Below are 18,227 nucleotides of genomic sequence, written 5' to 3' on the forward strand. Positions count from 1 at the left end.
CTCTTTATTAATCCCTTGATATGTCCATATCTGGATTACTGTGCTCATGTCTTGTCTACTGAGTTTCTTGGGAGCGAGGAAGTAGATTCAGAGGCAAGTGACCAAGATGTTTTGGTTTGTGGAATGTTCTCTATGAAAATAGATTGAGGGTGTGTGTGTGTGGATTGCAGAAGTTGGTTGATAGGAGAAAAAGAGGGAATATGATAGAAACTGTTAAGTTTCTTTAAGGGTTTTATGATTGATTCAGGGGAAATATTTCAGCACTTGGCTGGAGGTGAAAGAACAAGGGGATCATCCCTGGAAATTGAATAAAGCTGTGGTTAGTAGAGTTGTGAGGACTAGATTTTTTGCTTGGCGAGTTGTGAATGAGTGGAATGGGTTGCTAGTCAGTTGTGAGTGTTTTATCTGTTAAGAGAGGTATGATAGATTGTGTGGATAGTTTGGGTCTCCTGTGATGAGTCATTGGACTCCATAGAGGTGCCCATACAATAATAATAATAATAATATATGTGTATTATACATGAATTGATTGGTATGGCTTTCAGATTAATTTTAATTCTGTCTGAGATGAGCCAGAACTCTTTTAAAGATTTTGAAGTGTAATTGTTAGAAAAAGGCATCAAAGGCTTGATATGTGGAAAGGCAGCAGGAGTAGATGATATTCGACCAGAAATGCTGAAGTATGGTGATATAAAAGTCTTACAGTGACTGCACTGTAAGACTTTTATATGCACATAGTTCAGAAAGTCTGGAGAGAGGGACGAATTCCTGATGATTGGAGTAGAGCTCTAATAGTACCCATATATAAAAAGGGAAATAAAACTGAATGTGAGAATTACAGAGGTATTTCCCTACTGAGTGTTCCTGGCAAGATCTATGCAAGTATACTTGAGAAACAGTTGAGAAGAATTGTGGAAGAAAAGCTTGGTGAAGAACAAGCTGGATTCAGACCAAATAGAGGGCTGTCAGGATCAGATCTTCACTTTACAACAAATAGTTGAGAAAGCATGGGAATATAACAAAGATCTGTATTTAAGTTTTGTCGAACTGGAAAAGGCATATGGCAAGGTGCCAAGAGAGAAGCTATTCAGTACGCTACAGTTATATGGTGTCAATGTCAATATCAAGCAATACTTAGTCTTTATTTGAGTTGTAAGTCAGCAGTTAGAATTGAAGGAAGTATAGGAAGATGGTTTAATGTTAAATCTGGTGTGAGACAAGGATGTACATTATTCCCCTCTGTTATTCATTATCTATATGGATCACATTATGAAGTTAAGTGGTATTAAACATGATATCAGAATTGGAAATGTTAATGTCAGCTCTTTGCTTTATGTGGACGATGTTATACTTCTAAATAAATCTGCTACAAGTTTACAAGAGTCTCTGACTAAATTGAATAACTGTTGTAATAGATATGGTATGAAGGTCAGCATTAAAAAGACAAAGACAATGAAAATAGGTAGAATTGTTGAAAATGTCAACTGTGTTGTGAATGGGGAACCTGTGGAACAAGTAAAACATTTCAGCTACTTAGGCATGATTTTTACTGAAGATGGTAAATTAAATATGGAAATAGACAACAGAATCAACAAAGCTAGTATGGTAGGCAGTCAACTGAATAAATTCATATGGAATAAGAGAGAAATTAGTCGGAACACTAAATTAGCTGTATACAAGACAGTGTTCAAACCAGTTTTAACTTATGGATCTGAGAGCTGGGTTGGAAGTAAAACACTTGACCAAAGACTAGAGACTGCAGATATGAGAGTCCTGAGAAAGATTTGAGGCATGAACAGATGGCATCAATGGCAATATCATATTAAAAACAAGGATATTAGGAAAGAACTTGACATTGTCAGCATCCAGGAATGCGTTAGCAGAGCTAATCTCAGGTGGTAGGGTCACTTAAACAGAATGGGCGAGGAAAGATTAGCAAAACAAGTGTTCTCTTCCAGGTTGGCAGCAAAACGACCCAGTTTTAACTTATGGATCTGAGAGCTGGGTTGGAAGTAAAACACTTGACCAAAGACTAGAGACTGCAGATATGAGAGTCCTGAGAAAGATTTGAGGCATGAACAGATGGCATCAATGGCAATATCATATTAAAAACAAGGATATTAGGAAAGAACTTGACATTGTCAGCATCCAGGAATGCGTTAGCAGAGCTAATCTCAGGTGGTAGGGTCACTTAAACAGAATGGGCGAGGAAAGATTAGCAAAACAAGTGTTCTCTTCCAGGTTGGCAGCAAAACGACCCAGAAGAAGATCAAGATATAGGTGGATGGATATGGTACAAAGTGCTTTAGACGATAGAAATATAAGATCTGATGATGTTGGAGTCTTGACAAGTAACAGACTGATTTGGAGGAAAATTGTAGATAGGAAGTTAGTAATGAAGTAAATTTTTCATGTAGTACTATCATATCCTGTACACCCCTTGAGGGTACATGTCAGGAATTTGATGATGATGAAATGTAATTGTTCATTAATAACTGTCCTATTTTCATGCTGTTTTCCACCTGAGTAAATTAAAATATAACTCCCTATCTTGATCTTGTCCATATAACCTCACTTATTTCAATGATGTTGATGTTCATTTCTTGTATTTATTGTTTACTATTTTGTGGTTTGCCTCTTTTTTTTTTCTTTTTTTTTTTTTTTTTTTTTGAGATAAACTTCTTACATTCCATGCTGCCCTGCATAGTCTCGTTTTCCTCATTTTCAAAGTTATAACATCAGATGTTGAAGACCTTGAAGGGTTTACTCCATCTCATCATTCCCATAACTTATTCTAGAGTTTGAAACAGGTAAGGTTATAGTGCTCGAACCTGATTTGTATCTCACTTCTCTTTTAAATTTATCAACATTGTAAGTGCGCTTGGAATTATGTATGTTAGATTTCTCGATACTTCCACAAAGGATGTGCATATATGGCTAATAAATTTTTGCTTCGTATTGCCCTAAGAGAATCCTCATCCCTTACTCTACTGCCTTCACTGCCATTTTGTTCTGAAGAACTTGTTTATCATTTCCACTGATGCTCTTTTCCACCAGAATGCTCTCTTGTTTAGTTGGATTCAGGGTTTTCTTTATGTGCCTTTATAGCAGCTCAGAGTTCATGAAGCCTCCACCACATTTCACTCCATTGGATTAATCATCTGACATATAGTAGATTAATGTGGAATAAAATTGTTGATATGAATATAGTGATAATGTAAACTTGATTGTGGTTCTGTTATAGTATGCTGTAGGATATGTATCTGGGAATAATGAAAGTGATGATGATGATGAGAGAGATACATTAAGTGACAGTTTATTAGAGACCTACCTAATAGTGTGTTTAGGTAGGCCATGATGTTATGAGAGTAACCATAACTCTCACAACAGTCTTGATGCCAATTGACTCTAACTAGTATCTTACACCAGGCAGACATATTTCTTTAGCTTTGTCATATTTGCTAGCAGTGGGGGGGGGTCTCATTCCACCACATCCCAGCAATACTCAGTGTGGTTAAGTTGCTGAGATATGGTGGAATGAATGAAGGACTAATTCATTAAGGTAAAATTGTTATCTTGTTCCCAATTTGTGCTCTCTGGGACATTTCCACCACATGCACTATATTTCCACACAGCTCCATAATTCATACCTTTCAGTCCTTACATTACTGGTATCAAGTAGCGCTAGGAAATTATGCCTCACATCATCACTCCTTTGTCATTGCCGTGCATTTTTATGACAAGTATGATGGATGCAAGGCTTTATGTAGTTGTTATTGTCATGCCCTTTTCTTCTATCCCACAAAATAACAGGAGCTAGCAGTTATTTACTCCATATCAGACCTTTCTCTAGTTTTTGTTGGGACAAGTCTGGTGCTTTCAGTGGCTTGTATCATTATATCCCGATTCATGGTGGCCAAACCATGATGCATTCATATAAACTCTACTGCAATAGCTGGTTTGTATCACACAATCATTTGACCAATTGTAGTATTGATTGGTCTTTAAGATTATTCTTCCAATCCTTTATCTGCTTCTCACAGCCATTTCCAGCCACATATTTGAAAATATCAAGTTGACAGACTTAATATTTTCCATTTATCACACCATTCTTGGTATACCTCCAAAACTGTTATATGTGGCCATTCTAACTGAGTGGTGGTTTCTGAAATACTCTTGTTAGTTTGTCTGATGCCAACTGTTATTCTCTCTTCAATCACTGAAGTATGCCACTAGTGAGGTGACATACTGGTCATAACATAATATGAGAAGCTGGAAAAATTACTTTTGTCAATTATCACTGATTGCTTGAATCCAGATACTTTTCTGAAAGTAGTCTTCCATTTATTTATATCTGCTACCTGTCATGTGTTACTGGTGGACTCCATGTTACATGGGAATGTCTCATGTTTTATTTGATGGGTGTCATACATTATAAGGGAATTTAAAATTCTCTTTATAAAAATAGCTGCCACTTTGGGGGACACAAAGCAAAAAAATAAGTTCCCATGAGCACAGGTGCAGAAATGCTTCTCCCCCTCCCCCACTGTATTTTACCTATTATCTGAACAATCCAGCTCCTACCATAACTACCTTCCCAGCCTGATTGGTTTAGTGGACAGTGTATCTGCTTTCTAACAAACAAGATATGGGTTCAAACTCCACTATGATCATGGATGTTTGTGAATGTACATTGCTCAGCATGAGACCACCACTTCTTGTGGTGAGGAGAAAGCTTTTAATTTAAAAACACAAACTTGACTCTTGTGTTGAAAGTCTCAGCATATCTTCCATATAAGCAGTTATTTTATGGAACCAGATATAATCCTCTTATTCGGTAATTCTGATGTTGATTGTTTTTCCAGAGCAACCATTAATAGGCAGGTTTGCAATTTCAGATGTATTTAATAAGTTCCCAGGTGATCTTGCTAATTTTTATCTATAGCCCAAATGTAGACTACAGTATTTTTTCAATACATTAACCACCATTTTGGGGGTTCTTCATATATATGATGGTTATAGTCCTCTTGTAGTCTGAGAGGAGGTGAGCTAGTTATGCAAGATTGGGGATTGTAATTGGATATGATTTTCTAAACAAGCATAAGGTTTTCAAAACAAGATTTAAAATGGATCTTAATTTTTTATATGAGAAGGATATTGCCAGTATTTAGTTTGTAAATTTTGACTTCATGCCAGAAAGTTATGTTTTCAGAAACCTGTGGTGAATTATTATCTGTTTATTGGTGGGATTAGAGTCTAGTAAGCACTTGAACTGATTAACACATTCAGAGTGATTTTAGATTACTGTATCATTGTCCGTATCTGCTTTTGTTATATTTTTTTATAGTTATTTCAGGGCTACAAATTCTCTTGCAGAGGGTTTTTTTTTTGGGGGGGGGAGTAGTTTAGTTTAGCATGTGGGCTATATATATATCCAACTGAACATTATTAGTTAAATGACTACATAGGCTGTAGATACCTCTCTCTCTCTCTCTATTTGGATCTCAGATCCAAAGTTGATCACAGTGTGATCTGACATAATTGTTTCTTAGGAGTAATGTCTTTTGTGAAGTTGACATACTGCTTCTTGATTTTTTAATTTTTTAAAATTAAAAAAGATTTTTTAACAGCTGAAGCACTGGAAATATCTACAAGGATCACCCAGAGATCAGTACTTAGTGTAGTGCATAGCTTCTCATATAGCATGCAGGTATCCTCATTGGAGTTTGTTTCCATAAATGATCGAATCAGCATACTTGCAAATAATCTACTGTAATTTCGTACAAACAGGAATGACATTGCCATCCCTGCAGAGTTTTGGAAAGACTAACCTTATCTCCATAATTACAAATTTAACTATCTGAGCTGTCATACCTTATGTATTAGTTCAGATAGTTAATCTGAACTATCTGAATCCTTGTATTATGACAAGTTGTGTATGCAGATAATATACATTGAATATCACTCATATTGGTATTTTTTAGAAATCACATAATGATATATGTAATATAATAAGTATAGAACTTTAATTACTCATGTATTTTGTCAAAATCAAATTGTCATTATCAAGTAACATTACACAAGCGTATTGATACATACACACAATCACTATGTGGAAGGAAAGAAAGACTGAATAGAAACAGGAAAGCTACACCTAAAGTCAGTCACTTAATTTTGCCTATTATCGTACTGTTGCCTAAAATCAGAAAAAGTAGTTTAAAAATGGATTATTCTGGTGTCTGCTATTTGCAGTTTTACTTGTAATTCCCTATTTTAACATTCAGTTACTACAGATGCCCCCCCCCTCCCCCAACAGAGTATCAGATAATTTGCTATATCTTACTATGATATTTTTAATTTACAGCATTATCTTTTTATTCTCATATGCTATTTTTTTTTTTCATCTTTTTAATACAGGCCTAAACAAATAGAAGAAGAAGAATTCAATAAAAATTGTTCAAGATGTGGAAGAATATTAACACATGAAGGACAGGTATGTATAAATTTAGATGCTGCTATTTGTTCCTTTCTTTGAGCTTTGACCTTTTTTGTGACTCCTGCCTTTGAAAGGTTTTCATAAACTTATAATACATTGGTACCATGGGTGGGCTAAGGATTTTTGATGGAGATTTTTTTGACTGTAAATGACAAAAAAAAATGCAACTTCGATGACAACAGGAAATAAAAAAAATAAAATGAGAACAACATCCAAATATTAAATTACTTGCTAAAGTATTTTAGTCTGCATTGCAGTCACTAAGCCGTAGCACACAAGATTCTTGTTTTTGTTGCACTCTAATGTTTTGTAGCTTATACAGTGCATTGATTCTATTTCTTTTCATTACATTTCATTTGTCATTAAAACCAAATATTAACCAAATTAAGATAAATTTCATTTTGGTAAATTAAGGAATAATTACTTTAATTTTCTGGCATGGGCATCTGCAGAAATTTTTTTTTTTTTGGGGGGGGGGGCAAAGTTTGGAGACAAATAATTACATCGATAAATTTTTATTTAATTATTTAATTTTTTGGGTTTTTTTTTTTTCAAGTAGATTATAGAATACAGTATTGCATCAATGCAAAAACACATAATGTGGGCATGAGGTTACATATCTCAATCACTTTTACAATTATAATTTGTGGAATGTTTTACTCGATCTCAGGGGGGCAAGTGCCCCGGTTTCCCCCCCCCCCCTCCCCGCAGACACTTGTGTTTCCTGGCATTTCAACCTTCGTATTATGGTCATCATCTGGAGCAGCGTTTCCCAAATGTTTCCTACAACTGAACACTTCACAAATCCTGAAATTTTAACGACACCTTGGTTAGAGTCGAGTATCAGCGGTCTCGTATTCAGTGTAAAGCTAAGCGCACTCTATTGCTAAAGCAAGCTGCATCGCATTGACCTTGCTTATGACTGCACATTTCCTAGGATAGTAATACCTCTACACTTCACTCGCGCTCGGAGGTGTCGACAACCGCTGGTGGCTGTCAACCAGCAGCTGAGTCAAGGGCCAGCGCCCACTGGCCTTAATAGCACAATCCACATGCAAAATGAGGATGGCCTGATTTTCAAACCATTTAAAACCATTCCATGCTCATATTAATTTTGATAATTTTTCACAGAACACTTATTCACTTTCTGCAGAACACAGTTTGGGAAATGCTGATCTGGAGTATATAGCACACACACACATATACACACACACACACACACACACACACACACACACACACACACACACACACACACACACACACACACAAAGACAAGCTATATCACATTTCAAATGGTATGCCAAAAGTGACAATAATTTGATCAACCATTATTCTACTGACCTCTACTGAAAAGAAAAAAAAAATCCTACATCAAAAGCTGTAGCCTATTTATAACATCATCAGAGAACAAATTCATATTAATGCTTTTAATAGAGCAAAACCAGTGGCCTAATCAATAATTTAACATAAGTGTTTGTTATATTAAAGCTAAGCTCCTGGATTACTACAATACTAATTATAATTAACTCTTAGACCAAAAGTTATGTGGATAGAATATGTGCCATCCACACAAGGGGCAGTACAAAAATAATTTTTCCTTTTTTTTTTTTTTTTTTTTCTTAGAAAATATGATTTATTTAATAATGGTATTTACATCGACTAATTCTCTGTACACCTACGCCATCACTTAGTTGACTGCCAGCCCTGTAAAATCTTTACTCAACATTAGAACTCTTCATGAACAGCTTCTTTCAGCTCCTTGTCATTTGCAAAATGGTGTTTACAGAGTGCATTCTACCAAAGACCAAATCAGTGGTTGTCAGAGGGTGCCAGATCCTGGTTATGGACAGGATAAGGAAGATCAGTCCAAATATTGCAGTTACCTCAGTATCACCTTAAAGATACCAAGAAATAATATACTTGTTTAATCTTTTACCCAAGTATAAGCAAACAAAGTTTGCTCCTGAAGTATTTTCAGGACTTAGTATCACCTCTGGATCTGGCTCCCACCAATGGGACCTCAATAAAGGTCAAATCCGGTCTGGGTAGTGACCCTTCCCATAATGCACAGCATTATACATGTCCAGAAGGATGCGTTTTGCATTATGGGATACTAAGGCAAGTGATATGAAGTCATTAGCTTCTATATACAAGTTGTTCCAGTCCTGTGAGTCCAATTTCAATTGGACTCACATCTTCTGCAGTAAGGAATTTAGTTGCACTACTCTCTGCTTCATATCTGCAAAGAGACTATTGAATTGAATAACAGCCACCATTTTGAACTACTTATGTACTGCACTTGTTTTCTCACTGTGCAGAACTAGCATCTACTGCTATCATTCAGTAATATAAAACCTTACATGCTCAAATCAGGAGGGGAAAAAAATAGGAAGAATATAGGAATAATACTTTCAATAAGGAGGAATACTTTCATACTGCCCTTGCATTTGTTTATCATGAAGAAGAAGATCTATTTCAGCTACTTTGTATTTTACAACTTGAATTTTGACATCCAACTACAATACAATCAACTCTTCACTGCAGTAAACTCCTAGGGAGTCACAGGAATTGTTTGCTATAATGGATAGTTTGCTGTATTCAACATTTTGTCTACATAGCTCTAGTCCAGGGGTCTGCAACCTGTGGCTCCGGAGCCGCATGCGGCTCTTTGAATGAATAATTGTGGCTCTTTTCATTATTAAACAATCTATTTTTGAATAATGCAAAATGAATGTTATTTATTAAATTAGAAACTAAAAACCCTAAATTTAGCATTTGCAATAAATCAAGGACATTTTACATTAAGTCAAGGATATTTTACAATTGAAAATAGCATATGCGATGCTGAAAAATTTAATACTTTCATGTTTGAACTCTTTGAAATCATACGCGATAATCCTTCTTTACATTCTATTTACATTTTACAAAAATTCTACTTTATGGTGAATATGACTTCCCATTTAAATGCACTAAATAAAAAACTACAGGGAAAGGGAAATACAGCAGTTTTGCTTTTAGAAGAAGTGATTTTATTTGCACAAAATTATATTTGTTTGCGACAGACTTAGAGAAAGGCACATTATTACATTTTCCTACGTTGAAGAAATATCAACAATAACAAACTGATAATAATTCCATAAATTCAACCTTTTTCAAAAAAAGTGTGGTAAATATGCAATCTGCATTTAATGGGAGATTTGAGGAATTTAGAAAGAACAGGGCAGCTATGTCATTTTTATTGCTACCACTTGAAATTAATCCTGCCGAATTAAATTTTTCACCTTTTGCTGGAATTGATGATGCTGCATTTCAACTTGAGTTAGAGGACCTGAAAACCCAGGATTTGTGGAATTCAAAATTTAGAAATCTTAAAGCTGACCTGGAGGAGTTGGAAAGAAAAAATTTACCCTTGCAATAAAAAAAAATGGTCTGAAATAGAAGATCTTAAAAAGCAAGATCAGATTGTATTTAACACGTGGAATTGTTTACCGGATACTTACATTTGGTGATTTCAAATATACGCATTTGGACTTCTGTTAGTTTTCGGATTGACATGTTTGTGTGAGCAAATATGAATTTTATTAAAAGTAAGTTGAAAAACCTACTAAACAACGTGAGTCTTTTGTCATGTTTGAAAATGAAAATTACGGCGTATTTGCTGCATATTGAGAAACTATCCCAAGAAGTTCAACAGCAAAAGTCACACTAAGAAGATATTTTAAATTAAAAAAAAAAAAAGAAAGAAAGAAAGAAAGAAATAGGTATGTTATTGGATTTTATACATATGTTTTTGTAAGGAGGAACAAATCTTTGTTTTATTATTTAATATTTAAAAATATCATATAATTTCGTGTGATATGCCACCACTGTGTTTTACAAGTATGATAACGTTTTACTGTAAAAAATAAATAATTTAATTATAATATTTTTCAATGTAGTTTCTAAATTTAAAGCAGTGAAGAGCAATTAAATAGTAAATCAAATACTCGGTTCGATCCACATAAAGAATATTTTCTTTTTCTTTGATAAGAAAGTATTCATTTATTTTCCATTATTTAGTTATATTTTAATTTTTTAACCTGCACAAATAAATCCACATGTAAAAATCAACATTCATAAAATAGATTTTTAATTAAAATATACTAATTCTGCTGTACAAAATGAACACTGTGGCCCACACAAAAAACCGGAGAGGGCTGCATGCAACCCATGGACCATTGGTTGCTCATCACTGCGTGTGGCTCCCTAAATTTTTTTTTAACAGATATAAATTTAAAAATGGCTCTTCAATCCAAAAAGTTGCTGATCCCTACTCTAGTCATAACTTTTCAGTAGTTTGTTATAATGGTGAATGCTATAATGAGAGCTGATCATATATTATTCGGTGTGAGGAGTGGATGGCTTCATTACAAAGAATGTACAAGTTTAAAAAAAAAGAAATTAACCCAGTAGAAAGAAATAAATACTAAAAATAGTTGCAAGCAGAAATATTGATGAATATTAAAAAAAAAAAAAAAAAACAGACAAAATATTATTTTTTTCAGAGTAGAAATACAGTTGTGAGCAGATGTTAATGAAACCTTGGTAAGTCTGTTTTTTATGTCGAGCCCATACACAAGAAGTTGGTTAATCAGTCTATAGTATGTTAGTAATATGTATGGGTAGTGGGTTAGGAAAGAAGAAACTTGTTTACATTTGATTTCAAATTCTGTGTATTGTATTCCTTGGGAAACACATAAGGGAGAAGACTGTTCCACAATACAGTAGTAGCAGGAATGAAGGTGAATGAAAAGAAACTTGTTCTGTGTGTTTCAAGATGTACTGTGAAGGGACGTTGGGTGGCAACTACATTTATTCCAACAGACTTAGTACTGAGTGCAACAATTATTAATGCTATTTCATATGAAAATTGCATGGAATTATTTATAGAATACACATATTACAGAAACCAAACACCTGGAGTGGGTTGGTAAGAGATGGGTTGTTAATCAATCTAATTGTCCTCCTCTGTATTGAGTCAAGCATTTCGAGGAACTCTTAGGGACTCCACCCCAAATGTGAGAGCAGTATTCAATAACTGGGCAGATTTGTGATTTGAATAGGGTTAACAGCTGTTCAGAGCTGAAGTAATGTCTGAATCCCATTGGAGGATGGCTTGGAGATCAGAATTGAGAGTAGTGGTTGTTGATGTTCTGTAAGTTGAGTGCTTTGTGTAGAGTAAGGTTTATCAAATGAAAGGGAGGAGTTCAATGTGCTGTCATCTGCAAAACTATGTATTGGAGTCAAAGAGAACTGATAAAAATTCTTTGCATCATTCACAGGATTCGAACTCAGGGCTTTGCATGGAACTATTGAGCATTACATGGAACCAACTGAACTACTGAGGCTCCATTATTATTAGTAGTAATAGTAGTATTAGTGACATCTGCACACACACACACCAGTTATATGGGATGGATTTTACTCAGATTTGGTATTTGAGCCTTTTACAAAAATTTGTCGAACCATTCCAGTTTTCAGTTCAACTATATTCAAAGCTACAAAGGGACAGCATGTCGACATTTTATATTACAATAACTCTGGCTTAGTGGAATACATGCAAACATTGGAATTTGTAAAATGCACAAGAAGTCTGCATGGTTCAGTTTTAGTTCCACAGCATTGCTTATATTACAAAAATTTGATAAAGAAGTTTTGATATGATATTAATAATTCTGCTCTAGCTGGATGAAATTTTATAGTTAAGATCTATGTTAAAATTTGCCAGTTTGATTTCAATCAGATCATTGTCAGTTTTGATCGTTCAATCTGATAAGCAGGTACGATTACAGAATAATGTTGTAAAAAACACTTTTTTTTTTGTCTAAAAATAAATCACTATCTACACATTGGGTTTCTGCCAAGAAGAGTAGATGGGGTTTGGTAGACTAGAGATGGTGGTAGACTCTATTAAGGTTGGAGATGAGGCCATGGATGTTAGGGAAGCAGATATACAAAGCACTGTGGTTCGTATATTTGACTGCAAGGCATATGTTTGGCTGCGTGGTTAGAATCCCCACTCTCCAAATAGCAGGCTGTGGATTCACATCTCACTGTGGGTCTGGATGTTTGCGATTGTCTTTAGACAGAAGATGAATTTCATCACCTAATGTTAAATCGCCACTCTACTATTTGGATTCCTGAAGCTGCTTTAAGACTTTTTTCAAGCCTGGATTTTACAATCCCTTTATGAGTGGGGGCAGGGGGTTTGTATATAAATAGCTACAATAATGGATAAGCCTAGATTAGAGATTAAAATTATTAGTCCTTGGTAAAAAAATTTTTTTTACTTCTCTTTTAATACTTTTTTTAATCCTTTACCTAGTATAAGAGTAGTTGTGATAACATCACAATAGGCTACTTGTATATTGGAAGCAGATGATTTCAACTCAGTCTGCCCTAGTTTTCCATGATGCACAGCACACTTTTTTTTTTAATGGATGTATATATAGCTTTGCATTATGGGAAGGATCACTATCAACCTCTATATTGAGGTTTTATATAATAGTGAGAGCTTGACTCATGGAAATACTGAGACTTAAATCAGTGATAATGGCTTTACTAGCCATGTGTGAAGTTAATTTACATGTATAACTATTTACTCCTTCAAATTTAAATCTTCAATTTCCATAGTAGCATATCAATAGTTGTGATAACATATTTAGTTTATATATTAATGCTTTTGTACTTGCAGTTTTTATATGTTAGTTCATTTATTTCAGTTTTAATGTCTGAAAATTTTTCTTAGCACATTTGGAGGTGGACTGGATTTAACTTTGGATTAGATCTTGTGGTCACATACAGTGCAAGGTAGGGCAACTTAAATATCAGTTTCAGTAATATTTTGCTTCAAACATACATGTATAGTACAATAATTAAATCATCTCATGTTTTTCAAGAATAGTTTCTCTAAAAGTAGTCTCTTTAAAAATATAAATTGAAACCCACACTTCACATGTATAAGAATCATTTCAAAAGTTCTTCACACTGTACTCCTGTTGTTAAACTAAACATTTACTTAACAAATTGTATTTAGTTTTCAGTAGAATTTCCATTCTACTTTATAACTGCTGCCTAATATTTGGGTATCTGCCTAAGGTTTGTTTCTTCCAACAAACATTTTTTTCTTCCTCTTCTGTTTGAAAAGTTAGATCACTTCAGCAGAAACCACATCAGTGGTAAGAAGCATTTTTCCATGGTTTTTTTCAGCTTAGGGAATAGACTCACGTCTGGATGATCTCATCTCAGGACTGTATTTGAGTGAAGAAGTACTTGCCATCCATACTTTTTTTTCATAAGATCAGATACTTCACATGAAATATGACCTCACATTGTCATGCAAAATGTGCAATATCTGATCTGAGTCAAAATCTCCCTCATTTTGAAGTATTATTATTTTTGCACAACAAGAACACCAGAAAAATGAGCAAGTGAAGTTTTTACTCAAAGTCTGGTGTTTACAGCTGATGTGATGTTGGAAACATATCATTTCACTGGCCATGCAAGTGCAGTTTGCAGAACTTTTGAAATCTTGTATTAACAGTTGTAGTATAATATTAAGACAAACTAGCCAGAGAATACGTGCATTAAGACAACAGGCTGTGAAAAACATAATTATATACCTTATCATTACCAAAATTAAGTTCAAAATAAGCAGCTACTACTTGGCTATAATTTGTAAAGGAAGATAGAATGATATGTATTATAATTAAAAAAATGATATTATTTTTAGGCTTGGCCCCAGGTAGGATACTTTAGGGCAGAAATTTTGGAGCATTTTAGTTCGATTACTTGCGTTTTGTTGTTAGCTCAAAAATATCCAACATCTGTGTTAAAAAAGTTTTAAATCCGATTCCACATACTCAACATAGACCTATAATGCTTCAATTCAACCCAGCAATTATGCCTAACACCGTCCCTTACAGACGACGATTTAATTTCCAAAAAGCTAATTGGAAAGGTTTCGTGGAAGATCTTGACTGCTCCATAGAAGAAGTCCCTCCAAACCCTCAAGAGTATCCAGAATTCATAAAATTACTGAGGAAAATCTCCACCAAACACATCCCCCGAGGATGCTGCACAAACTACATTCCAGGCCTTTCCAGTGACATACAAGCCCAGTATGCTGATTACTTACAACTTTACGATACCAACCCCTTCTCAGAAGAGACTATCCAAGCAGGAGAAAAATTATGTTCCAAGATGGCAGAGGAAAGAGGAAAGGAAAAAAGAAATAGAAGCCCTTGATATGACTCATAGTAGTAGAAAGGCATGGAACTTTATCAACAGAATTAGGAAAGATTTCACTAAGCCATATGAACATCTGCAGGTAACAGCTAATCAAATTGTTCACCAGCTGCTGCTGAATGGAAAAAAAAAACACACAAAAAATAAGATACTTAGAAACCCAAGTGAGGAACAAAATATGATTAACTCAGATTTCATCATCACTGAACTCAACGCTGCCATGAACCTATTAAAACCTAGAAAATATGCAGGCCTTGATGATGTCTGTAATGAACAGATTAAACATTTTGGAACTAGGACTAAAGAGTGGTTATTAAACCTATACAACCCTTGCCTCAGAACCCTAAGGATACCAACTATCTGGAGACATGCCAAAGTGGTGGCCTTTCTGAAACCAAGGAAAACTCCAACCTAAGCAAAAAATTACAGACCTATATCACTACTCAGCAACCTCTTTAAACTCTATGAACGATTAATTTTGAATAGGCTGCAATCCCTAATCAAACCTCATCTTATTGCTGAGCAGGCTGGCTTTAGACCAGGCAAATCCTGCACATCACAAATTCTCAACCTCACTCAATATATAGAAAATGGTTATGAGCAAAAACTAGCCACAGGAGTAGTCTTTGTAGACCTAACTGCAGCATATGATACCATAAACCATCTCACACTCAGAAATAAAATATACAGAATAACTGGAGACTATCGCCTTGTCTTCCTGATCCAATCACTCTTGGAAAACAGACGCTTTTACGTGGACCTTGGGGGGTAGGAAGAGCCGCTGGCTCCACCAAAAAAATGGCCTCCCCCAGGGAAGTGTGTTATCACCATTACTTTTCAACATCTATGTCAATGATCTCCCCATCTTTCCAGGAACTAGAAATTTTATCTATGCTGATAACCTTGCCATAGCTACTCAGTCAAAAAATTTCAAGTCCATTGAAACTACTCTATCACTTGCCTTAAATAGTCTAACCACATACTATAGTAGCAATCGACTAAAACCAAACCCCTTGAAAACCCAGACTGGCCTTTTCCATCTTAACAATAAGGAAGCCAACAGGAAGCTACAGATTTCTTGGGAAGGCTCTAATATAGAACATTCCTCGAACCCAATCTACCTCGGTGTGACTCTCGATCGCACCCTCTCATATAAAACCCACATAGAAAAAACAAAGGCAAAAGTGAATGCAAGCAACAACATACTAAGAAAGCTTACCTCCTCCAAATGGGGTGCAGATCCTAGCACACTGAGATCTTCTGCCCTTTGCTATTCTTCTGCTGAATATGCCTGCCCAGTATGGTCCAGATCCTTCCATGCTGAAAAACTTGATCCAGCATTGAATGAAAGCTGCCGCTTAATTACAGGATTCCTGAAACCAACACCACTAAAAGACCTGTATACTTTGGCTGGTATTGCACCCCCCCTTCAAGTCGAAGATCTGCATTCTCAGCTGATGAAAGAAGCAGACAAATGAATGATGAACGCCACCCACTGTTCTGCCAGACTGCAGTACCCCAAAGACTAAGATCCCGACATAGCTTCCTGACAACTGTTGAACCACCTAAAAACCTCCCAAAGACAAGACTTCAACAATGGCTTGCACTATATCCTGAAAATAATACTGGTATTCCAACAGCTGAACATCTTCCACGTGGTGCCCACTTGAACTGGAATACTTGGAAAAACCTCAACAGACTCCGGATGACAGGACACTGCAAACAAAACCGCATCAAATGGGGCTACCTCACTTGCCCAGACAATTGTGAATGTGGGACAACCCAGTCCATGGAACACCTTCTTTCTTGTCCCTTTCTTCTATCGCCTTGTGCAAAAGAGGACCATATATCCTGCACAGAAAGAGCAGTTGATTGTGCAAGATACTGGAGGAACATCTGACCATGTTTATTGTATATAAGTTATGTATAGTTTCCTTTCTTTCACATTTAATTATTATTCCCTGTATAATTCACCTACCAAATCTAAGCTGATCTCATTGTAATGTATCCTAATTTGTTGTAAATCATGTTGTACCACTTACTTACTACTGTACTACTTGTGTTTGGATACGAAATAAAAAAAATAAAACAGCTTTCTTTGTTCCATGTCTGTTCATATCTTTCAGGTGAGATCACTGTAAAATGGCTTAGTTTGACTACAAAGAAATGGATAGTATACTAGTGTTCAAAAGCTAAGGACAAACTATATTTTTACCTGTATATGAAAAAATGTTCATGACTACAGCCAAATGTGGACATAAATTTGTTACCAGCATTCTAATAAATTATATTACACAAAAGGCATGTGTAATACTTTTTGTGTAATATGTTATAATTGCAATATGTTTGTGACAAAAGTTACAAATTTCCTAAGGATGTGGTTAAGGAATTAATGTATGGTGCTTTCAGAAAACAATGCAGAGAGACATTTTAGTATGGAATATGTCCACCTTGAACTGCAATGCAGCTCTTTCAACATGACACCATGCTTAGCACCAAGTGATTCAGGAGGTCTTGAGGCAAACTGCCCCACTCCTCCTTCAGAGCAAGGATGAGGCCTTGTTTGTTTTCTAGAGGAAAATTTTGAACAACAACAATGCATCTTTCTATTGCATCCCAAAATGTGTTCTATGAGAATGAGATCCAGGGAGCGTGCTGGCCACTCGATTCGATTATTATCCTCAGTCTCCAGATGTATCTGTACTGCTGGTGTGGCATTATCATCCATCAAAATGAATTCTTCATCTACAGCATCACCAAACAGTTGAACATGATGTTGAAGAACGTCGTTGCAATATTATTCACCATTCACAGTTCCTTTTCCAGTATTTGTAGCTCGGTGCATCCATTAAACATAATGCCTCCCCACACCATGACCCCAGACCGCTGTATCTATTCCTTTCTAGAACATTCCCATGATGGTAAGCAGTACCACTTTCATGCCAGATCAAATATCATCTGGAATTGGAGGAAAGACTAAAATGATGACTCTCATATAAGAGAGTACATTAGTCCATTGCTGTCTTGTCCAATTTTTATGGAAAACGTGCTCTATGATGAGCTATGGATAAAGGGGCACAGAACTACAGGCTTTCGGGCATATAGGTCTACTTATTTCAGACATCTTGCCGCAGTTTGTCGAGATATCCACATACCTGTACTTGAATAGAGCCGACTTGCACGCTGACCTGGCATGGTGCATCAATTATGTTTTGCCGTTAGAAACAAAAATCTATCTTCATGCTCCATGATGTTGTAAGGGTGACCTCTTAACAAATGTCTGGAACACATTCTATTGATTTGAAATGCTGCCCAGAGCCTGAATACAACACCGTGTGAGATTCCAAACTCTCTGGCAATATCAGTAATTCGGTGGCCTTCTTGCCACCCATTTTCCAGGCAGATGAATTGGTAGAGGAACACCTGTAACACAGCCACCACT

The 18,227-nt window shown here is 35.6% G+C and overlaps 1 protein-coding gene across 1 annotated transcript in view; it reads left to right on the forward strand.

Moving 5' to 3' along the window:
• The window catches only part of gcl (germ cell-less), a 171,792-nt gene that overhangs the window by 136,946 nt on the left and 16,619 nt on the right, over positions 1-18,227 (forward strand). Inside the window, exons 11-12 of the mRNA XM_090403868.1 lie at positions 6,418-6,493; positions 13,287-13,348. Of these exons, the coding sequence (XP_090259994.1) occupies positions 6,418-6,493; positions 13,287-13,348 (138 nt within the window). The remainder of the gene's footprint in view (positions 1-6,417; positions 6,494-13,286; positions 13,349-18,227) is intronic.

This window comes from Typopeltis vanoorti, chromosome 14, assembly GCF_054136105.1.
Source record: "Typopeltis vanoorti isolate ZY-2024b chromosome 14, IOZ_Tvanoo_1.0, whole genome shotgun sequence".
In the NCBI taxonomy this organism is placed as follows: Eukaryota; Metazoa; Arthropoda; class Arachnida; order Uropygi; family Thelyphonidae; genus Typopeltis; species Typopeltis vanoorti.